Source organism: Muscardinus avellanarius (genome assembly GCF_963383645.1).
Source record: "Muscardinus avellanarius genome assembly, chromosome: 1".
NCBI lineage: Eukaryota > Metazoa > Chordata > Mammalia > Rodentia > Gliridae > Muscardinus > Muscardinus avellanarius.
The window spans coordinates 60,140,540-60,165,779 of NC_137786.1; the positions used below are offsets into that span (position 1 = coordinate 60,140,540).

A 25,240-nucleotide genomic window follows, 5' to 3' on the forward strand; every position below is an offset into this window, starting at 1 on the left:
GGAAAACAAGAGAATCCCAAACTTCTGAGATCTGCCTATTTCTCTTCCGCCTTTTAGAGGATAACTCTTTTGCCTTTTATTGTCAAGCATGAGATGAGTAAGAGAAGGACTATTGCACCTGGCACAGGATGCTGCCATTTGAAGAAATTATTAGGAAACAGGAGAAGTTTACAGGAGGTTCTCCTCTGCCACTCTCATCCTGGGAACAAGTGGAAGTACATCTGCAAACTTATACTGAAAACATGCTGGGCGTGGTGGCATGCCATTGTAATCTTAGTACTTGTGAGGCTAAGATGGGGGGGGAATCAAAGGTTCATGGTTAGCTTCAGCAACTTAGTGAGGCCCTCCTCAACTCAGTGAGACCCTGTATCAAAATAAAGAATAAAAAATAGGGCTGGGAGTGTAGCTCAGATGTAGAATGCCTCTGGGTTCGACCTCTAGTAAAACACACACGCACGTGCGCACACACACACATGCACACACTATAATGAAAACAAATAGGAAAATGTGTTTTACTTTATAGCCAACTTTTCTGAAATGGAAATAGTTGTCAATGCAGTTATGAGGAAGTGACTTTTGGCACTAAATGTTGAATAATGTACTTTGAGCTGTGATTCCAGGATTAGACATGGGAGACCACATTAAGGAATAGAAAAGTGGACATTTTCTGGATGCCTTGCCTAAGAGATTGGGCCCTTAAATCTCAGAGAAAAAGTCATATTTTATAAGCCAAACAATCTAGATCCAGGTTACTTTCTGTGATTTTCCCCTCTCTTAAATGCTACCACTTATCAAGTTATATTTTAACAGTACAGGACTGTTTGAGTTAGATGTTTAGGCCAGGATTTAGTGGAAAGCAACAGCATATTCTGGAAGCCAATGTGTTGGTGGTAGATATAATTAGAGATCCAAAGTGGAAGAAAATGTGGTAATGAGGACACCAGAAATGGAAGGCCAAATTGCTTAAGGGTCCCTTTCCAAAGGGAGAATTCCTGCTAGATCAAATCTTAAATATTTTTTTCAATTAAAAAGCTTTTCTAGGCTGACAAAGAAGGACTGCAGGTTTGCAGCCTGCCTCAGCTACTTAGTGAGGCCCTCAACAACTTAGAAAAGATTCTGTTTTACCTGGAGTGGTGGCGCATGCTTGTAATTCCAGCATTTGGGAGGCTGAGACTGGAGGACTGCGGTTTGCGGACAGCCTCAGCTACTTAGTGAGGCCCTCCGCAACTTAGGGAGACCCTGTTTCAAAATAAATAATAAGAAATAGGGCATGGGGTGTAGCTCGGAGGTCGAATGCCCCTGGGTTCAATCCCCAGTATGGAAAAAAAAATTTTTGTGCCGGGCATGGTGGTACATGCTTTTAATCCCAGTATTTTGGAGGCTGAGACGGGAGGCTCGCAGGTTCGAAGACGATCTCAGCAAGTAGTGAGACTCTCATCAACCTGGCAAGGCCCTGTTTCAAAACAGATAAAAATAAAATAGGGCTGGGTGTGTAGCTCGGAGGTGAATGATCCTGAGTTCAATTCCCAGTACAACACACACACAGTTTTTATTACAAAAGATACTCTGTTGTTTCAGAATTATTCTCAAGCTTAAAAGAAATGCTTTCTAGAATATTTAAAGTCTATGAGAAAATTAAATCAAGTAGGATCTACATAATGCCATTTCCTGTAAACAGATCTAGCATCTAGTAAAGAGCATGAGTAAAAGAATGGAGTCATTGCACAGTCACAGACTCATCCCCCTTGATGTTCCTATGATAGGCTTAATCATTCATTCACTGAACATTTACTAAGGGACTATTAGGTGACAGGTATCATAGGCAATGATGTCTACACTGTTGTTATGTCAGTTTTTAACAACTTCAAAATGTATTTGGATAAGCAAAGTCCAAGTGTGTGTGGCACAAATACTTTTTGGCATATGAGTGAGTTACGCACTCAGGCCCTTATCTGTGCTCTGCCAGAGTATCTGTGCATCCTTGGAAACCTCACATGAGAGGACAGAAGGTGGCTGATACCACCCACATTCTTCTTATACTATACCATCTTATCTGAAATGTAGTCACCTAATCACTGTTTGTAAAGTTACACAACTTAGATACTGGACAATTAACAACACATGGTGTTTGGGTCCTAATGAACCTTAGAAATACCTGAAATATACAGAATATTTATCTTCACAGCAGACTTATCCCTGATGTTTATAAGACCAGAGGTAAGAGTACAAGTAGGGGCCAGTGCAGTATGTATAACTACTGTGAATACTATGCTAGTCAGTATTGTTACCACAAATTAGAATGCTTGATACTACTGAGGAAGCATACTTTGTAATAGAATTTATTGCATTCAAGCAGAGAGGAAGGATTTAACAAGTTAACTTTTCTCTTACCTAAGCACTTCTGCTCAAATTCTGCCTGAACTTCAAAGCAATCTATCTTTGATGTGGGTAGCCATACTATCCACAAATTTTCACTGCATTTGGAGTCCACTTTTTGTTTTGAGGATATAGGGCAAGAAATATGAGCAAGAGTTTTGTTGGGGCCTGAATAATGTTGGTCATGGCAGAGGGGATTTATGGTTATGGGCCAGTGTTCAGCAGATCATTAATGACAGAGGAACTTATGTAATTTTTAAAATAAGTATGATCTGCAAGGCCCTTAAAAACACCCCATTCAGGATAGGGACCTTTCTTGTTAAGACCTAAGAGAATAGCAATTTAATGTCATTTGCAGAGTGAATTAGATGGCCGAGTTTTTAAAAATTTCTTCAGCATCAAGCATATTTCTCAGTGTGACTTTCCTCAAGAAGTGTAAATAAGTGTTGTGAAGACGGTTTTTTTTTTTTTTTTTTTTTTTTTCCCCCAGGTCTGGGGATGGAATCCAGGGGCTTTCGACCTCCGAGCTACACCCGCTGCCCTATTTTTTATTCTTTAATTTGAAACAGGGTCTCACTAAGTTGCAAAGGGCCTCACTAAATAGTTGAGGCTGTCCTTGAACCGTGATCCTCCGGTCTCAGCCTCTCAGCCTCCCGAAGGCTGGGATTACATGCTGGGATTACAAACTGGGATTACAAATTTGCGCCACCACGCCCGGCTTGTGAAGACTTTTTAAAGAAACAGAATAGTTAACATATACAAATTAGAGTTGTCCAGTGAATTACAATTACCCATCTCCAACAAATACCCACTCATGGCCAATCTTGTTTCATTTATACCCCTATTCATCTCCTTAAGATTACATATCTTTTTCAAAGACATTCTTAAAAGGAAATAACCACAATAGCATTTTCTAGTTTGTCTATTCGACACTTTACAGTTTGAACTAGGAAAAGTATTGTTTTTACTTTTATTAAATGGGTGAAGATAATTTCCCATTTAGACACAGTTACTTATATTATCGTGTTCATTGTGTTTGAAATCAGAAGATCTGAGGAGATGTGGTGTGTGAAAGAGTTAAAGCTACACCAATTCTATGTGAGGGCTTGGCTTCAAGAACTGCAGATTTAGACCTCTACAGGAGGTTTTTTTTTTTTTTAAACCTTGTTAAGAAAAGTGTGGGAAGGGGATTTAGTTTGTTAGGCCGAGACATGTTGAAACACGTTTTTTTCCCACCCAAACGCTCAAGTTGCTAAGAGAACCACGGATTAACGAGCAAGTCCTGGTAGGGACGAGCCCCGGTGGGGCCCGGCGCCGCGGGTGGCGTTCCCCCTGCCCTGGCCGGCGGGGCTCCGGTGCTGGAGGTCGCCGGCCGCGGGCCTGGGGGCCGGGTCCCCCGCAGCTCCTGGGCTCCAGGCGACACAGGGCGTTCCCACCCTTTCCGGCCTCGGAAAGTTTTGTTTTGCTTCTTAGTTCCCGGTTAAGGAAAGGCACCCTGTTGACCAAAGGTTTCCCAGTCTCCTCAGGGTGGCCGGCGGCCAAGTTTCCTCCATCCCAGCGTGCCCAGACTTTGGAGCGCTCTCGATCCTCGAAGGCGGGGGAGCGCGCCTAGCGAGGAGGAATCCTGGAGTGGCGGGGCTCTCCTCTTAGCTGGGTCTCCGGGAGAGGACCCGTGGCGGCGTAAAGGCGCAGACGGCCTCCCGGGTCGGGTCCTTCACGACCCCCGAGAGCGGACTCCGCGCGCCGCGCCCGGGCGGCTGGGAGGCGCGGCTGCAGGGCGCATGCGCACTGCGCGCGCGCGGGGGGGGGGGCTCCCGGCGCGGCGGCCGCTAGGTGGCGCATGCGCCCTGGAGGGTGCGGCGGCCTCGGCGAAGAAGGCGGCGGCGGCGGCGGCGGCGAAAGGCGGGGGCGCCCGGGGGCCGGGTCCGTGTTTACACAGCGGCGGGCGAGTGCGGACGCGGAGCCCGGCGCGGCGGCGGCACGATGGTCATGGCGCATTTCGTCGAGAATTTTTGGGTAAGCGGAGGAGCTTGGGGAATGCTTGGGTTCCCGAGCCCGAGGCTCCCGGCGCCCGACCTCGGCCTGCGCGCGCTTCGGGCGGCGGCGGCGGCGGCTCCTCGGACCCGCGCCGTCCTCCGCCCGCCCTGCCGCGATGTCGCGCCTGGCGGGTCGGCGGGGCCGGCGGGCGAGCCCTCCCCGGCGCGGGCGCTGTCAGCGCGGCCGGGAGCCGCGGCGGGACCGAGGGCGGCCGCCGGCCGGGACAAAGCGCCGGGCGGGGCGGGAGGCGCGGCGGCCCCGCGGGAGGCTCCGGGCGCCGGCGCTGGGCGCGGAGGACGGGCCCGGCCGGGAGCCGGGAGCCGCGGATTCCGGAGCCGGGAGCCCGGCCGCCCTCGCCCGCGCGCAGCCCCGTGCGGGGCCGCACTTCCTCCCGGCCTCGCAGCTCGGCTCGTGGGTCTGCGCCCAGGACTTTGGCTCGAGGCCTGTTCACAAAGCGAATCAAAGTTGGATTTAATGTAACTGAACTCTGGGCTTGAACTCCGGGGGGGAGGGTAAACCCCCTTCTTCATTCTTCCCACACCTCTCCTCTTAGTTTTCTTTGCGTATGGCTTATCAGGCTCCCCGTGTTTTTCTGCAGTATTGTTGTAATGGGAGTACACAGTTCAGCCAAGTACGGGAAAGAAACATGTTTACTCAGATATCTTGGGTGAATCTCATTTTTATGTCTTGACAGCTGCAATTGCTGTAATTCCATTTTAGTCAGCACCTAGAAATGTGTAAAGGACTAATCTTTTAGTACGGAGTGTATCTTAAATCCTCAATTCTAAGTGTTTCAAGCATGGATTTCCTTAGTAATCATATGAGTTACAGTTATTTATCTTGAATGTTTCATGTTTTCCACAAACATATAGACTCCTTTTTTTCACAGCTTTATTGACTTATAATTTACATTCCATACAATACACTGTCTAGAGTATACAAATCAAGTGTTTCTCACGTGTTCAGAGTTGCACAAATCATAATCTGAATCAATTTTTGAACAATTTAATCACCTCAGAAAGAATCTTCTATTAGCAGTCTCTCCCTTTCCCACTTGCCCCTATCCTATGAAACGAATTTATTTTCTGTCTCTATTTGTCTGTTTGGGACTTATTAATAAGTAGGACATTGTAATTGACTTCTTTCCCTTAGCATCATTTTTCAAAGTTCTTTCATAAGTGGTGTGTATTAGTACTTAATTCATTTTTATGGCCCAATAATATTATAGTCTACATTTTACTTATTCACTCATCAGGGATGGACATTTTGTTTTCACTATTTGGTTATAAATAATGCTGCCATGAACATTTTTGTACAAGTTTTTGTGTGAACATATGTTTTCATTTCTTTTGGGAATGGAATTGCTGGGTCATATGGTAACTATGTTTAACATTTCAAGGAACTGCCAAGCTCTTTTTCAAAGTAGCTGCAGAATTATGATCCCACCAGCTCAATATTTTAGGGTTCCAGTTTTTCACATGCTCAACAACACATAAGATCTATCTTTTTAATTATAATAATGGGTGAATGTGAAGTACCATTTCTCTATGGCTAATGGTATCTTCATGTGCTTATTACTCTATATTTTCTTTGGAGAATTATCTGTTTAGCTCCATTGTCCATTTTTAAATCGAGTTGTCTTTTTGTTATTTATGACATCTTTTTATATTCTACATATATATATATGCGATTTGGAAATATTTTTCTACTCATTGGGCTTTTTTTGGGGAGGGCTACTGGTACCCAGGGGCTTTCTACCTCTGAGCCACACGCCCACTCTGGTTTTTATTTTGAAGCAGGATCTTGCTAAATTACAGGGCACTGGCTTTGAGCCTGTAGTCTTCCTGTCTCAGCCTTCCAAGTACTGGGATCACAGGTGTACACCACCACACCAGGCTTTTTAAACTTCTTGATAACATCCTTTGAAGGACATAGTTTTTAATTTTGATGAAGTCTTGGTGAAGTTTTGCTTTTTAAAAAAAGGTTTCTATCACTTGTGCTTTTGCTATTGCATCTACGAATTATACATCTTTTTATAAGGGTTTTATGGCTTTAGGTCATTTATTTCAGACTGTGATCTAATGGAAGTTAGTTTTTAGTGTGGTGCAAGGATGTTTTTGCATGTAGATACTTAGTTTCTGCACCATTTGTTGAACAACAGGCCCTTCTTTTCCCCCATTGAATTGTTGTGGCACCCTTATCAAACATCACTTGACCATAGATGTATGTATTTATTCTTGGTTTTTCAATTTTATTCTTTTTGTCTATCCTTATGCCAGCCACTACCACACTGTTTTGATTACTATAATTTTTTTGTGAGTCTTCCAGGCTTTTTCTTCTTCAAGATATTTTGTCTTGAAGCTGCCACGCTTGTAATCCCAGCATTTGGGAAGCCGAGACACTAGGTCTTTGCATTTTCATATGAATTTTAGGATTAAACTATCAATTTTAGACATTAGGTTTTACAGTGGCAGTTTAGAAACAGTTTTATAAATCTATAATTGTTCAAAAATTGATGTTCTGAATATTTTGCAGATTTTGGTGCATTGATGTTTTTTAAGTTTGCTGACATCCTACATTGTATCTTAACTTTTTAACATTGATATTTTGTTTCCTACTAATTGAACTTTGAACATAGTTTTGTTTGTTGTTTTTGGCTATTTTGAACAATGCTTTTCCAAATATTTTTGTACATGCTTTTGGTGCTCTTTGATTTTCTCTATTAACAGAGGAATGGGGGGAAACTTGATTATCTGAAATCTAGAGAGAATTCCAAGTCTAATTTGTGTTTCAGTCTTTGTCTTCATTTCTACTATTGAGAACAAATAGTAAAATAAATTTTATTTTACTTTCTACCTTGGAATTGGAGCTGAAAGCCCTAAATTGGAGCATTAAAAACTCTAGAGGAGTCTAAATGGGCTAGGGAAGTCTAGAACTAACTAAATAATTTAACCAGCTCCTGTGAATTTGTAGTTGTCTATTTAACAACTTAAAATTTGCATGGATCACTTAGGAGATAAGACCTTACATAGAGAACTTGCAATATTAATTTTACTTTTCCCAATGTTTTAAGTGGCATTATCAAAAGAATATAAAACTTGTTCAAGTTCAAAACATGCTGTACATGATAAATATATATAATTCTTGTCAGTCAAAAAAGAACTTGTCACCAGGCGTGGTGGTGAAAACTTATAATCCCAGTGCTTGGGAGGCTGAGACAGGAGGATCACATGGGTTCAAAGCCAGCCTCAGCTACTTAGTGAGGCGTAAGGGTTTGAAGCCAGCCTCAGCTACTTAGGCTCTCAGCAACTTAGTGAGACCCTGTTTCCAAATAAATTATAAAATAGGGCTGGATGGAGGTGTAGTCTGGAGGTAGAAAGCCCCTGGTTTCCACCCCCCAATGTCTGTCTCTCTCACACACACACAAACACACACACACACACACACACACACACACACACACACACACACTTGTCAATATGAGATAATGGGAACCTTTGAAGTTTTAAGTTTCTAACCTACCAACTTTGGGATGGTACTATGGGGTGTTCTACCTCTGAACTACACCCCAGCCTGATTTCTTATTCTTTAGTTTGAAACAGGATCACATTCAGTTGCAGAGCACCTCACTAAGTATCTGAGGCTGGCTGCAAACCTGTGATCCTACTGTTTCAACCTCCTAAGTACTGGGATTACAAGTGTGCGCCACCATGCCTGGCTTCCAACCAGCCTATTAATTGTCTTCCCTCTATACATAAAAAGACAAACCTTTTTGTTTTGGTATTTTGCTAGAGGAAAGTTTGAATTATTGAAACTCTCTTCAAGTTCTTTTGAAAGCAGCACGTCCTTCTTTATTTTTTATTTTTTCTTAAATAAAACTATATGCTAAATTAGTTCTTTTACTTAATACTATGCTTTGAAGAAAAAAGTTATGTTCAAAACTTCCTATACAACAGGTGTTTTATTGCTGATAAGACAGTTGCCACAAAGTATAGTGCCATTGATAATCAAAGGGAAAATATTTTTTTCTACTAAAATAGGACAACAAGACCGGGCATAGTGGCACACACTTGTAATCCCTGTGGTTGGGAGGCTGAGACAGGAGGACTGCACAGGTTTGAATTCAGCCTCAGCTACTTAGGGAGGCTCTCAGCAACTTAGTGAGACCCTGTTCCAAATAAAATATAAAATAATTCTGGGAGTATAGCCTGGAGGTAGAAAGCCCCTGGGTTCTACTCCCAGTACCACCAAAATAAATAAATAAATAAATAAATAAATAAATAAATAAAATAGGACAATAAAAATAATTTCAATAATAGAAATCCACACATAAAAATAATCATTAGCCCTTGAAAAGATTATATATCTTTGAAAGGGTATCAACCAATATTTTAATGAAAAAATACCTGTGTAAGCTGTCTTTTACAAAGGAAGAGTTGAGTACTAGTTTCCAGTTATTGAGATTATCTATGTGAACACTGTACTATAATAATTTAAGTGGTTTTATATTTTTATGTAAAATCAGATTACTTCAGCAGTGGAAGTATTAAGAGGAGTAAATTTTGTAAATAAAAATTACTTAAGGGGAAAAATAAGCACAACATGCTTGAATTGAATACCTTATGAACCTCATTTTACATACTAATCCTAATCTTTATAAGATATGAGCTATTTACACAAATACACTAAATATTCTTTTGGTATATGTGTGTATTGAACAAGGGATTGAACCCAGGGGCATTCTACTTTCAAGCTACACATCTATTTCTTTTTATTTTTTATTTTGAAACAAGGTCTTGTTAAGTTGTTGAAGGCCTTGCTAAGTTGCTGAGGCTGGCCTCAATCCTGAGTTCTTCCTGTCTCAGCCTCTCAATTATTGGAATTACAGACAAGTGCTACCTCACCTAGCTTCAGATAGTCTTTAGTATATGTAATATTGCAATTTACTGATGTTTTTAGTTAGGTGGGTTTTTCTAGAGCTTTTTTCTAGTCAGCACATCAAAAATGAACAAATTGGATATCCAGATGTTTTTCTGTATTTCTCTCAACTTTATCTGTATAGAAGTCTTATTTCATTTGTTTGTTACTTCTTTGGTCTTTTCATATTTTTATTTAAAAAAAAATTTTTTTTTTTGGTGGTACTGGAGTTCCTGGAAGCCCTTCTATCTCCAGGCTACACTCCCAGACCTGTTTTATACTTTTTTATTTGGAAACAGGGTCTCCTAAGCCAGCGCGTGCGGCTGGCTTCGAACCTGCGTGATCCCCCGTCTCTGCCTCCCAAGCGTGGGGATTACAAGCATGTGCCATCACGGCCGGCTTCATTTTAATTTGAGTTGGAGCACTTGGGTATATATATCCAAACTTTGGTCTATGATTACATGGGTAAGCTGGGAGGATTAAAATGTTTTTAAAAAATCTGGAATTGCTATTCGGAGGAGTTTGGGATATAAAACATCATGTTTTTGCTTGATTAATCTAAATATAGAATCTTAGATGAGAGATTGACACACATTCTTTGGGGTATTTATCCACATGAAAATTTAAAATATGTATTTTTATTTCATTTATTTATTTTTTGTGTGTGGAACTGAGAATTGAACCCAGGGGCATTACACCTTTGAGCTATACCCCCCACACCTTATTTTATATTTTATTTTGAAATAGGGTCTCACTAAGTTGCTAAGACTGGCCTTGAACCTGTGATCCTCCTATTTGAACTTCTCAAGTACTGGGATTACAGGCAGGTACCACCATACCTGGCTTTAAATTTTTTTTTTTTTGTGGTACTGGGGATGAAACCCAGGGGCATTCTACCTCCAAGTTATACCCCCAACCCTATTTATTTACTTATTTACTTATTTATTTTTTGCAGTACTGAGGATGGAACTCAGGGGCATTCTATCTCTGAACTAAACCCCCAGCCCTATTTTTTATTCTTTATTTCTTGAAACAGGGTCTTACTGAGTTGCAAAGGGCCTCACTAAGTAGATGAGGCTGTCCGTGAACTGTGATCCTCCTGTCTCAGCCTCGTAAATGCTGGGATTATAAATGTGTGCCACCATGTCTGGCAGTTTTTTATTCTTTATTTTTGAAACAGGATCTCATTGAGTTGCAAAGGGCCTCACTAAGTAGCTGAGGTTGTTCGTGAACTGCGATCCTCCTGTCTCAGCCTCCCAAATGCTGAGATTACTAGTTTGCGCCACCATGCCTGGTGCACACCCGGCCTTAAAAATATGTTTTTTTTAGAAAATAAGCGGAAGCCAGGCATGGTGGCGCACGCATTCGGGAGGCTCAGACCAGAGGATCGTGGTTCATAGACTGCCTCAGCTACTTAGTGAGGCCCTCTGCAACTTAATGAGATCTGGTTTCAAAATAAAGAATACAAAATAGGGCAGGGGTTATAGCTCAGAGGTGGAATGCCCCTGGGTTCCATCGCCAGACCCCCCCCCCCCCCACACACACACAAAGTAGAGCTGGTTGTGATGGTGCATACCTCTAATCCCAGTATGGGGGAGGCTAAGATAAGAAGATCCAAGTTTTGAAGCCAGCTTCAGCAACTCAGCGAGACCCTGTTTCAGCAAACAAACAAAAACTGCCAGGCGTGGTGGTGCATGCTTGTAATCCCAGTGCTTGGAAGGCTGAGACAGTAGAATTGTACAGTTTTGAAGCCAGCCTCAGCTACTTATGAGGCTCTCTGCAACTTAGTGAGATCCTGTTTCCAAATAAAGTATAAAATAGGTCTGGCAGTATAGCCCGGAGGTAGAAAAGCCCCTGGATTTCACCCTTAGTACCACACCAACCCCCCCCCTCCAAAAAAAAAAAAAACTGTTGTAGGTGTAGTTCAGATGTAGATTCCCAGTACAATAGCAACAACAACCTCTCCTCCTGCCTACCCCCCCAAAAAAAAAAGAAAAGGAAGGAAATAAGTTGAGATTATATAGTTTTTCTGTTACTTGAGATTTCTAAATTTTGTGGTTTTGTCATTATTTCTTCTATCCTGCCTCATTTTGGGATATCGGTTTAGGATGTAATCCCCTTAGAGAGTATACTCAAACTACATATACACAAAGATATGCATATGTGTGGATATATATTTACTTTATACATTACTTACCATTGCAAACCACTTTACATGGTGTTATATTCAAAAGGTACAAAAAGGAATACAGTGTTAAATCTCTTACTTTATCTCCAGCCATCATCATCTTCCTAAAAGGTAGTATCAGTTACCAATTTCTTAATAGCTTTCCAGAGATAACCTATGTATATACAAGTAAATAACATACATCAAGTCAGGCATGGTGGCACACCCTTATAATATTAGTACTTGGGAGGCTGAGACAGGAGGATCACAGTTTTGTGGCCAGCCTTAGCTATTTAGTGAGGCCCTCCTCAACCTAATGAGACTCTGTTTCAAAATAAAGAATAAAAAATAGGTCTGGGGGTGCAGCTTAGAGGTACAGTGCCCCTGGGTTCAATTCTCAGTACTATAACCAAAACAAACAAACAAACAAAAAAAACATGATAGGGCTGGGGATGTAGCTCAGAGGTAGAATGCCCCAGGGTTAAACCCCTAGTTTTTTTTTTTTTTAAATAGCATCAATTGAAAAATGTATTGTTTAATTGGTGGCTAGTTAGCCTTACCCAAATTATTATAACTGGAGCATGCTTGTAATCCCAGCATTTGGGAGGATGAGACAGGAGGATTGAAGACAGTCTCTCAGCTGCTACTTAGTGAAGCCCTTTGCAACTCAGTGAGACCCTGTTTCAAAATAAAAAATTAAAAAATAGGGCAGGGGGGTAGCTCAGAGGTATAATGCCCCTGGGTTACATCCCCAGTACCACACACACACACACAAAAAAAAAAAAAAAAAAAAAAAAGAAAAGAAAAGAAAGAAAGAAAGAAAATGCAGATACATCTAATTTTGTACAGTTAGACTTGACAAATAGACTCTAAAATTATGGTTGTTGTTGTTATTATTAATTAGGGATTGAACTTGGGTGCTGAGCAACATTATTTTATTTATTATTATACTGGGGATCGAATTCAGGGTCATTCTACTTCTGAGCTATATATACCCTTAACCTATTTTTTTCTTTTCTTTTTTTTTTTTGTGGTACTGGGTATGGAACCCAGGGGTAGACTCTGAGCTACACCCCAGCCCTGTTTTTAATTTTAATTTCTAATTTATTTGTTTTGTGGTACTGGGGATGAAACCCAGGGGCATTCTACCTCTGAGCTATACCCCCAGCCCTATTTTTTATTCTTTATTTTGAAACAGGGTCTCACTGAGTCACAAAGGGTCTCACTAAGTATTTGAGGCTGTCCTTGAACTGAGATCCTCCTGTCACAGCCTCCCAAATGCTGGAATTACAAGTGTGTGCCACCATGCCTGGCTTAATTTTTATTTTGAAACAGAGTCTTGCTAGGTGGATGAGAGTCTCACTACTTGCTGAGGCTGTCCTTGGACCTGTGATTCTCCTGTCTCAGCCTTTCAAGTACCAGGATTCCAAGTGTGTGCTATCATACCTGGTGGCGGCAGCGGCGGCGGCGGCGCCTGCTGCTGCTGCTGCTGCTGCTGCTGCTGCTGCTGCTGATGATGATTATTATTATTATTTTTAATTTTGCAACGGGTCTAGCTAGGTTGCTAAAGCTGACCTCAAACTTGTGATTCTCCTAAATTATAATATTTTAAATTGTGCTACATTTTATTGTGAGATACTTAGAATTTTGGGGAAAAGTGTTTTTATATTTTTGTCTATATTTTATGAGAAATTATGTGAAAAATTGATAGTGATTTAGTCTGTAAGTTTAATTCAGAGGGAGGATTTAGCACATTGACATTAAAAATGATACAAATTTGATGTCTGAGTTCTTTTATAGCTTTAAATACCCTAATCTTTTCAGAACTAAATTATTTCGGCAAAGGATGAAAAAACAGTTATGCTTTGAATCACCCTGAACATTTGGTTAGTAGCCCTTTGAAAGTAGTTTTTTTAGGCATGGGAGTATCTTCTAAGATGATCCATCCTAATATAATTCTAGAACACTTTACAGATGCACCCTAAAAAATCCAATGGGAAATATGTGCCATGGATGCTTATAGGATTTGGCTAAAATCCTCAAAACTGAAAGGATTTGTCTTTTAGTCCCCCCTCTTTTTTTGGTACTGAGGATTCTACCTCCGAGCTAGCCCTAATTTTTATTCTTTATTTTGAAACTGGGTCTCACTAAGTTGTGGAGGGTCTCACTATGTAGCTGAAGCTGGCTGAGAGCCTGTGATCCTCCAGTCAGCCTCCCAAGTACTGGGATTACAAGCGTGCACCAAGCCGGCCTAGGCTTTCAGTTTTTATAGTGTGGAAACAGTAATGGATAGTAGACTTGGAGGAATTTTAGTATTAGTCTGGTCCACAAAGATAAGCATGAATTGGTCAGATATGGGGAGAAACAAAAACAACAGCACATTAGCAACTGAGACCTATAATTATATCTATTGGTAAAAATGCTGTAAAGGATGTTACTATGCCCATAGTCAGAAACGATGAAATTGGAAAGTGATTAGTGAACTGTGATGAACCTAAGGAGGTATTCATGCTCCCTAATGGAACTGCAGGAATAAAAGGTAGAAAACCTATGATAAACATATTTGCCTGACTTCTGGGAGAAGACAGGAATGTATAAGTGAAGCAAATTGGTGGTGATAGAACTTTAAAACCAAGGAAAGATTTTCAGTTGGTTGAAACAGTAGCCTTAAGTGTAAATAGTTTACTAAATTGTAACTATTAGTATATGATAGGTAAAATACAGAAGAGTACAAAATAAAAGTTATCTCTAACTTCTCCCTCATTTTACTCTTTTCGTTAGAAACACAAAATTTCAGCTGGATGTGGTGGTAACACATTCCTGTAATTCCAGTACTTGGGAGGCTGAAGCAGAATTGCAGGTTCAAAACCAGCCTCAACAACTTAGTGTGGCTTTAAGTAACTTAGTGAGACCTTTTTTCCAAAAATTAAATCAATAAAGTATGGCGGGGGTTGTAGTTTGGAGGTCAGGTTCATTCCACAGCACCATACACACACACTAAATACAAAATTCAAGGTGACATTTTCTCTTATATTTATAGTTTTATTGGTGCATTGTGGTCTCACATCATAATGTAGTTCACAGTGATAGTGACATATTTGACATTTTCTAATGATTTTCAGGCATTTTCTCATGTGATTAAGTATTATTTCAAAAATTTCAGTGATTGTGTAAGTGTTCGTGGAATGAATAGACTGTGAATTTTAGCCCCCCCATACTAAGATTATGCACATTTTTTCCACCTAGGAAGACTGGTGATTTAACTACTTATGAGGACAAGATGCTAGTTTTAAGAAAGTAGCCTTCTGTTTCTTAGCATAGATTGAAGAGTTAGTTGAGAAAGCTAAAATTGTTAATTTTATTTTTCATTTTGAAAGCAACAAAAGTTACTTTGATTTATAGAATGTTACGGAAATAAAAATTTATAGAATCAGAATCAAAATAAAAAATTAGCTCAATATTGCTTCTATTTTTATTGAACTCATATGTATATATATGTGTGTGTATATAAATATATATGTATATATATATATTTAAATGGATCTCAGAACTTCACTAATTGAAAGAGGTGATTTAGCTGGGCATGGCACAGGCTTATAACCCTACTACTTGGGAGGCTGTGACTGGAGGATGGAACGTTCAAGGACAGCCTCAGCCAGCGGTGAGACTTATCAGCCTAGGGAGATCTTGTTTCATAATAAAGCTGGGCGTGGTGGTGCAGGCTTGTAATCCCAGCACTTGGGAGGCTGAGACCAGAGGATCCCGGTTCTCTGATACTTAGTGAGGCTCTTTGCAACTCAGTGAGACTCTGTTTCAAAATAAAGAATAAAAAATAGGGCAGGGGGTGTAGCTCAAGGTGAAATGCCCCTGGGTTCCATCCCCAGACCCCCCCCCCAAAAAAAAAGAAAAATAGGGCTGGGGGTGGTGTAGCTTGAAGGTAGAATGCCCCTGAGTTCACTCCTCAGTACCACACACATTAAAAAAAAAAAGTGATTTATAATTTAACAGAATAGGGAAAAATATCTGAGGGGTGAGAAAAACAATGTTTTAAAAATGTAATCAGGCTGGTTTAGTGGTACATGCTTGTAGTCCTAGTACTTGGGGGGCCAAGATAGGAGGACTGTAGGCTCAAGGCCAGCTTCAGCAACTTTTAGAGAGAACGTGTTTAAAAAAAAAAGGAGGCTGAAAGTGTAGCTCAGATATAGAACACTCCTGGGTTCAATCTGCAGTACCTAAAAAGCTTAATCAGATTTCTTTCCTTTGGCCAGTCAACAAATGGCTTGACGTCACTTTTGTACCTTCATCAAATAGTTCTGAATGCTGAGCGTCGTTCATTCTACATATTTTAATCACTGTTTTCTGCATTAGCAGTATCTTATGAGTAGTTCTGTAGAATACTCTTAGTGATCCTGACTGGACATTTTAATGTACAAACAGAAGCATTTATAATTTGTGGTTGAACACACTGTTTATTTGTAGAAAAAACTGCTTGCATATATTTTATACACTTCTTCCTAGCAATTTTCCAGGCAAAAATGGCATGATAAGGTTGTCATTGCAGATTTGTTGAATTCCAGTCTTCAATAGAAGGGCTATTCATTTTTTATTTTTTTTCAGTATTGGAGATGAAAGGAACCAAGGGGCATTCTACTTCTGAGCTACATCCCCAGCCCTATTTTTAATTTTTATTTTGAAACAGGGTCTCACTGAGTTGCAAAGGGCCTAAGTAGCTGGGGCTGTCTGCCAAACACAGTCCTCCTGTCTCAGCCTACCAAATGCGGGATTAGCCTCACTAAATTGCTGAGGCTGCCTTTGAATTTGGGATTCTTCTTTCTCAGCCGCCCAAGTACTAGGATTACAGGCGTGCACCACAATGATTCAGACTTGGAGGAAGAAGGTTTAGTTATGTTATTGATGTTTTACAAGTACCTACCCACTCGTTTCTTTTTTCTTTTTTTTTTTTTAATAGTACTAGAGATTGAACCCAGGGACATTCTACTTCTGAGCTACACCCCCAGCCCTATTTAATATTCTTTATTTTGAAACAGGGTCTAAGTTGTCGAAGGCCTCTCACTAAGTATCTGAAGCTGGCCGCAAATCTGCAATCCTATCTCAGCCTCCCAAGTACAAGTGTGTGCCACCAGCCTGGCTCCTATTTTTTTTATTCTTTATTTTGAAACAGAGATCTCACTAAGTTGCAGAGGACCTCTGAGAAGATGCAGGGAATTATATTACATTTCTTTGAATTTCCTGGTACATGCTTTGTGGCCCAGGATGTGATCTTATTTTGGAGAAGGTTCCATGGGCAGCTGAGAAGAATGTGTATTCAGCTATTGTTGGTTGAAATATTCCATATATCTCTCTTAGGTCCATTTGGTTTATAGTGTTCTTTAGGTCTCAAGAGTCTTTACTCATCTTTTGTCTGGAAGATTTTTTTTTTTCCTGGATCTGAGATGGAGCCTAAGGACCTTCCACCTCTGAGCTACACCCCCTGCCCTATTTTTTATTATTTATTTTGAAACAGGGTCTCACTAAGTTGCGGAGGGCCTCACTAAGTAGCTGAGGCTTGTCTGTGAACCGCAATACTTCAGTCTCAGCCTCCCGAATGCTGGTATTATAAGCTTGCACCACCAAGCCCAGCTTATCTAGAAGATTAATCTAGTGGTGTGAGTTGTGTGTTGAAGTCTCCCAATGTTATTGTATTTGGATCTGTTTGAGATCTGATGTCCTGAAGAGTTTTACAAAATAAAACTCTTGTTTTTTTATGTACCCACATGTGGGGTATAAATGTTTACTATCATTTTATCTTGTTGAATTGTTCATTTTTTAATAAGAAGTGACCCGCTTTGTCTCTTCTGATGTATTTTAAAGTCTGTTTTGTAGGATTTGAGTGTTGCTACCCCTGCTTGTTTTTGGTCTCCATTTGCATGGTATATCTTTTTCCACCCTTCACCTTTAGTATATGGATGTCTTTGGCTGTAAGATGAGTTCCTTGCATGTAGCATATCGTTGGATTCTGTTTTTTAATCCACATTGCCAGTCATTGAAAGACCATGATTTTCTATATTTTTTGATAAGTAGAAATAGATGTTCAAAATGCTAAGTATATTGTTGATATTATTTTATTGTAAATATGACATTTTCATTCATTGTATGTACCACAAACCATTACAAGCTGATGAGTTTTTTAGATATCATTTTAACATAACTCTTGTTTCCTGTTTTTGGTGAACTATTGAAAAGTTAGGCTTCAGTGCATGTAATAATTGTTTATGATATTTTTATTTCCAACAAATATATTAAATTTATTAAATAAAGAATAATAAAGCCCACTTTATTAATGAATGGTCTCTTAACTCACCAATTAATTGACATTTCTCTTTGTTGTAATTTACTAATTTAAGATTTATAGGATTTAAATAGCAATGAAGATTTCTAAGATTTTGTAATAGTGATCTGATTCTATTTTTCTCATTAGTGTGTTGAAGACTTTGCAGTTAGCCTTTTTTTTTTTTTTCCTTAAAAATTAATTCCGAGCTGGGCGTGGTGGTACCTGCTTGTAATCCCAGAATTCAGGAGGCGGGACAAGAGGATCACAATTTGCAGACATCCGCAGCTATTTAGTGAGGCCCTTTGCAACTCAGTGAGACCCTGTTTCAAAAATAAAGAATAAAAAATAGGGCTAGGGGTATAGCTTGAAGGTAGAATGCCCCTGGATCCATCCTCATTACCGCAAAAACAAACAAAAAAACCCTGATTCCTAGCCAGGTGTGGTGTGCACACCTGTAATCCCAGTACTTAGGCTGAAACAGAAAGATGCCATGCTGAAGCCAGCCTTAGCAATTTAGTGAGATGCTCAGCAATGTAGTGAGATCTTATTTCAAAATAAAAAATTAGAATACTTTTGGATCCAATCTCCAGTATCAAAATGAAAACAACAACAAAAATCTTATTTCTTTTTTCACCTTTCAAATTAGGTTTACTGAAAGACTCAGAACAGGAATTATATAAAGCATTTTGTGGTATCCAATGTTTACATGATGAATAGTATGCTATCTTCGTTCAAAAATCAAGGCTTTTTTTTTTTTTGGTAGGACTGGGGGTTGAACCCAGGAGGATTCTTCCTCTGAACTACTCGCCAACCCTCTTTATTTTTTGTTTGGAAATAGTGTCTGGCTAGGTTGCTCAGAGTTTTGCTGTGTTGGTGAGGCTGTTTGAATTTGTTATCCTCCTTTTTTTTCTCCTAAGTACTGGGATGATAGGCATGTACCACCAGGCCTAAGGTTTGTTTGTTTGTTTGTTTATTTATTTATTTATTTATTTATTGGTACTGGAGATTAAATCCAGAGGTGCTCTACCTCTGAGCTAAACCCCCCCAGACAAAGAGTATTCTATCTCTGAGCTACAACCCCAGCCCTATTTTTTAATTCTTTTTTTTGAAACAAGGTCTCACTGAGTTGCAAAGGGCCTCACTAAGTAGCTAAGGCTGTCTGCCAGCCACAGTCTTCCTATCTCAGCTTCCCAAATGCTGCGATTACAAGCGTGTGCCACCACACCTGGCTGAGACATTCTTATTTTTTTGTTTAAAAACAGGTTCTTGCTAGGTTGCTGAGAGTTGCTATGTTGCTGGAGGATGACCTTGAACCTTCAATTTTTCTGTCTTATGCTTTTAAATACTGGGATTACAGGCATGTGCTACCATGCCTGGCTAGATTTAATTACTTTAAAGCACAAACTCTGAATTAAATAATTAAAGAATTCTTTATTATATGTTAAGAGGATTAAAATAGAATTGTCTTTTAAAAAGTCTGTATTTCTAAATTATGCTGCATGTTATTTCTTCAAATTTTAGACTTAATTTTATTAGTTTTATCCTGTGGATGATTATAGAGTATGAGTATGTATGTATATATGTATTCATAGTAAATTATAAATTTTATCCAAGCATGCAGAATTACTTTAATGCAGTTTAAAATCATGTAGTAAATGATGGTTAAATTAAGGAAGAACAGCTTACCAAAGCATGCTTAAGAATTAGATAGTTATAAGTTAAGGTTATTGTAGTCTCAAGTTATTTCAATATCTTTTTTGGTTAAACTAAATATCTTTCTGAATTTAGGGGGAAAAGAATAGTGGCTTTGATGTTCTGTATCATAATATGAAACATGGACAGATATCGACAAAGGAGCTAGCAGATTTTGTAAGAGAAAGGTACGTATTTTTTTATAAGTAATTTGTTCAACAATTATCAATTCAAATTTTAGAATATAAGTAACTGAAAAATTTAATTGAATTAGAATAACCAAAGCTTATTTTAAGAAATTATTCTATAATTATATTATACATATATAAACATTTTTAAAATTTTATTTTGATATTGGGGATTGAATCCGGGGCATTCTATCTTCAAGCTACACCTTGAGCCCTTTTTATTTTTTGCTTTTTGAAACAAAATCTTGCTACATTGCTGAGACTGTTCATGTATTGGGATTACAGATATAAGCCATCACGCCCAGCTTGTGTGTGTGTGTGTGTGTGTGTGTGTGTGTGTGTGTGTGTGTGTGTTTTGTGGTACTGAGGGTGGAACCCAGGGGCTTTTCTACTTCCGGGCTATACTCCCAGACCTATTTTATACTTTATTTGGAAACAGGGTGTCTCTAAATAGTGAGGCTAGCTTTGAACCTGTGTGATCCTCCTGTCCCAGCCTTCCAAGCACTGAGATTATAAGCATACACCATCACACCCGGCTGTAGTTATATTTTAAAAAAGTTTTTTAATCATTTACATATCATTGGGCTATATAATGGCTCAAAGTGGCATTATTAAACACCTGAAATACAAATTATTTCCTAATAATATTATCTATGTATTTTCCATTGGCTGTGTTAGCAACAGTGTTGGAGTAACAGACTGAGGAATTTTGTAGGGTAAAGTATTGCCATTTTTAAAAATAAATACACTAAGCCAGGTGTGGTGGCGCACGCTTGTAATCCCTGTGCTTGGGAGGTGGAGACAGGAGGATCACGCAGGTTCGAAGCCAGCTGTGCTGGCTTAAAGAGACTCTGTTTCCAAATAAAAATATAGAAATAGGTCTGGGAGTGTAGCCCGGAGGTAGAAGGGTTTCCAGGAACTCCAGTACCACAAAAAAACAACAACATAAAAAAAAAAAAAAACCCTAAGATAATTTGAAAAGACTTTAGTATTCTGAATTTAGTATGTGTTGTTATAACTTCTATAAGAAGTCCTATTTTTTGGCTGGGCATGGTGGCACACACTTGTAATCCCAGCATTCGGGAGGCAGAGACTGGAGGATCGCAGTTCACAGACAGCCTCAGTTACGCATCGAGGCACTTCGCAACTCAGTGAGACCCTGCTTCAAATAAAAGAAAAAGACTTAAAAAAAAAAAAAGGCCGGGCGTGGTGGCGCACGCTTGTAATCCCTGTGCTTTGGAGGCTGAGACAAGAGGATCGCACAGGTTCGAAGCCAACCTCAGCTGGTTTAAGAGACACTGTTTCCAAATAAAATAGGTTTGGAGTGTAGCTTGGAGGTAGAAGGCCCCTGCTGGGTTCCACCCTCAGTACCACCACACACACACACACACACACACACACACACACACACATACACAAGGCGGTGCTGAGGGTGGAACCCAGGGACCTTCTACCTCCAGGCTATACCCCTTAACCTATTTTATACTTTATTTGGAAAAAGGGTCTTACTAGGTTGCTGAGAGCCTTCCTAAATAGCTGAGGCTGGCTTTGAACCTGTGCGATCCTGTCTCAGCCTCCCAAGCGCTGGGATTACAAGTGTGCTGCACCACACCTGGCTAAGAAGTCCTATTTTTAAATCCTATCAATTTATAAAATGTGATTGTTTTTGAGACTTTTAGAATATACTGGTTAATTTAAGAACTAGTTAAAACTATATGTCATTTGATTATGATTCAAAACCAAACAACTCAGAGCTACTTCTGAAGGCTATTATGTAGTGAGCCTTACTTGCTAATTTTTTTTTTTTTTTTTTTTTTTTTTTTTTTTTTGCGGGTCTGGGGATGAAACCCAGGGGCATTTGACCTCCGAGCCACACCCCCTGCCCTATTTTTATTCTTTATTTTGAAATAGGGTCTCACTAAGTTGTGGAGGGCCTCACTAAGTAGCTAAGGTTGTCAGCAAACCGTGATTCTCCAGTTTCAGCCTCCCAAATGCTGGGATTATAAGCGTGTGCCACCACGCCCAGCTTGGTAATTTTTTTATATGAACGCACTTAAAATTTTTTCCTTGGTAACACAGGGATTATTTGCTTTTAATCACAATTATTTATTTATTTGTTTGTTTGTTTGTTTGTTTGTTTGTTTCAACTATATAATCTGTATCTATATATCATGTCTGCTGTGTTCCAGGCACTTGTCTGGTTTCTGGGGATGTAGTCGTAAAGATACAGCTTCTGTCCTCATGGCGTTAACAGACTGGTAGGAATTGGGAAATCATTTCACCTAAGACCAGTCCTTTTCTGGTTTCCATCTCTCCCAAGAAGTTAAGAGGGAGTTTAAAAGCTTTTGGTGCTTTGGGTAACTGTCCTCCTTTTGGCTTCTAACTTATGATGGAAGGAATAATGGAAGAGGTTCCAGAACTCTGCATCTCTTGGTGTGTTCCTTAGTTATCCCTCTTCCTCTAATCTTAAAGCCATTAGGGCAGATATCATTATATCTTTTAGTTCTGTTTAAGTCAGTCACAAGTCCAGAACTCTCGGGTCATTCTTTATTTGCCTAGAATCTAGCCCTTTCTGACTCCATGGGCAGCGAGACAACCGCTTCTACTCCCCCTCTCCTGTTTTATTTTTCTTTATATCACTTTAAAACCATTTAGTATAAGCAGTATTTTACTTGTCTCTCTTCACTAGAATATAAACCTAATAATGACAGAAGATTTTTAGGTTCTTTTTGTCCTTTTTGTCCTATCACGGTTTTTTTAATTATTATTATTACTGGGGATTATACCCAGGGGCACTTTACCACTGAACTGTATCCTTATCCTTTTTTATTTATTTTTATTTAGAACAGGGGCTCTCTCAGTTGCCCAGGCCAGCCTCATACTTGGGATCTTTTTGTTGATATTTCCCAAGTCACTGGGATTATAGGTGTGTGCCACCATACCATGCTATCACTTACGCTTTTTTTTTTAATGCAGTACTAGGGATAGAACCCAGGGGCATTCTATTTCCGAGCTACACCCCCAAGTCCTATTTTTTATTTTTTATTTTATTTTTTTGCAAGTCTGGGGATGGAACCCAGGGGCATTCGACCTCTGAGCTATTCCCCTGCTCTATTTATTTTATTTATTTTATTTTAATTATTTTATTTTATTTTTGGTATTACTGGGGTTCCTGGAAACCCTTTTACCTCCGGGCTATACTCCCAGACCTATTTTTATACTTTTTTTATTTGGAAACAGGGTCTCTTAAGCCAGCATGGTTGGCTTCGAACTGGCGTGGTCCTCCTGTCTCTACCTCCCAAGTGCAGGGATTACAAGTGTGCACTACCATGCCCAGCTTTATTCTTTACTTTGAAACAGGGTCTCACCAAGTTTTGGAAGGCCTCACTAAGTAGCTGAGGCTGGCCGTGAACCTCGATCCTCTAGTCTTAGCCTCCCAAATGCTGGGATTACAAATGTGCGCCACCACGCCCAGCTTCAAGTCCTAGTTTTTTAGTCATTTTATATTTGAAACAGGGTCTCACTGAGTTGCGAAGGGCCTCGCTAAGTAGCTGAGGCTGTCTGTGAACTGCTATCCTCTGGTCTCTGCTTCTGGAATGCTGGGATTATAAGTGTGCACCACCACACCTGGTTTATCACTTAAACTTTCAAAATATCTTTCAACATAATGAATCTGTAGCTTCATTATCCTGAGCCAAACTTTCAGTATTTTTGCCTGAATTTCAACAGTAGCTCCTAACTTGTTTATCTGCATTCATTCTTTTTCTCATGCAACTTACTCTGTACACTCTATTTTTAAATTGTATGTATGTATGTGTGTATGTATGTATGTATGTATGTATGTATGTATTTATTGTGGTACTGGGGTTCCCGAAAGCCCTTCTACCTCCGGGCTACACTCCCAGGCCTATTTTATATTTTTATTTGGAAACAGGGTCTCTTAAACCAGTGAGGCTGGCTTCGAACCTGCGTGATCCTCCTGTCTCCACCTCCCAAGCGCGGGGATTACAAGCGTGCGCCACCACGCCTGGCAGTGTACACTGTATTTTTTCAATTACACATTAGTATGTTACTTTTCCAGTTTAAACTATTTTAAGGATTTCTGATTGCTCTTAAGAGAGGCCTTTATTGTCTGACCTCAAATTACCTTTGAAGTTTTAGCTCACACTAGGCTCCTTATTCTTTCTATTGTAGATACTAGTCATTTTATTCACAGGCCAATCCTCAAATCTAGTATTTGCATGTGCTTATTCTTTGCTTGATCAATGCATAATTATCCATTAGAGCTCAGCAATGTGGTCACTTTTTCAGGGATGCCCTTGCTAATTTCTCTGTGTAAAAAAATACCTATTATGATATCTATAATATCACTTATCTCTTCATAGTATTTACAGAATTTTGTAATTAGTCATTTTGTTTCTTGTTTTCTAGAAGATAGTAGTCTGTTATATTCAAGTGCTTAAGAGAGAGCTTAGTACCATATGATAATTATTTTTCTAGAAGTGAATTGAAAAGAAAAAAAGATAAACATAAAAATACATACAACATACTAAGGACTTTGTATATGCTCTCAAAATCCAAGTCCCAGCAGGGTGTGGTGGCTCATGCTTGTAATCCCAGTACTTGGGAGACTGAGACAGGAGGGTCACAGGTTTGCGATCAGCCTCAGTATTTTAGTGAGACTCTGAGCAACCTAGTGAGACTGTTTCAAAATAAAATAGTGCTGGAGGTGTAGTTTGGAGTTGGAATACCCCAGTACTGGGGGAAAAAAAAAATTTCCATTCATAGATAGAAAAATTAGGTCTAGAAAGGTTAAATTACTAAGTCATTCTTTTTTTTTTTTTTTTTTTGGTGGTATTGGGATTCTTGGAAGCCCTTCTACTGCCGGGATACACTCCCAGACCTATTATATTTTTTATTTTGGAAACAGGGTCTCTTAAGCCAGCGAGGCTGGCTCGGAACCAGCGCGATACTCCTGTCTCTGCCTCCCAAGCCTGGGGATTACAAGCGTGCGCCACCGCCCGGCTAAATTACTAAATCATTCTGATTCTCCCTGCCTGACCGCTCTTCCTTCTCACAGCTCCATCAAGATATAGTTGGCAGAAATAAACTTCACATATTCAAAGGGTGCAGTTTGAGACATTCTGGCATATGTGTACTCCCTGGAGCCATCGTCATAAGTCAGATAATCCCTTTTTCCTGCCCTTCCCCAGTAACAGACCTGCTTCTGACATGTAGGCTAGATTGCATTCTTTACAAATGGGATTATATGTTATGTGCTCTTTGTATTCAGTAGGGATGTCCCTAATATCTATAGGCATTGGCTCCAAGATCCCACAGATACCAAAATCCACAGACCATTCAAGTTTCACACACAAAATGGCATAGTATTTGCATATATCCTGTATGTACATCATAATTATGTAAAGTCAGTAGCTTATGTTAGGGTTCACTCTTGGTGTTGTAGATTCAAGTTTCCTCCATGTGTTTTCATGACCTGATAGCTCATTTCTTTTTAGCAATGAATAATAA

General features: G+C 39.7%; 1 protein-coding gene across 2 annotated transcripts in view; it reads left to right on the forward strand.

The window, feature by feature from the left end:
- Positions 1-4,359: 4,359 nt before the first annotated feature.
- The window catches only part of FCHO2 (FCH and mu domain containing endocytic adaptor 2), a gene marked incomplete at both ends in the record, with an annotated part of 128,266 nt that continues 107,385 nt past the window's right edge, over positions 4,360-25,240 (forward strand). For both annotated transcript variants that reach the window (XM_080690658.1, XM_080690659.1), the window contains 2 exons: positions 4,360-4,392; positions 19,617-19,708. In XM_080690658.1, coding sequence (XP_080546784.1) covers positions 4,360-4,392; positions 19,617-19,708 — 125 coding nt within the window. The remainder of the gene's footprint in view (positions 4,393-19,616; positions 19,709-25,240) is intronic.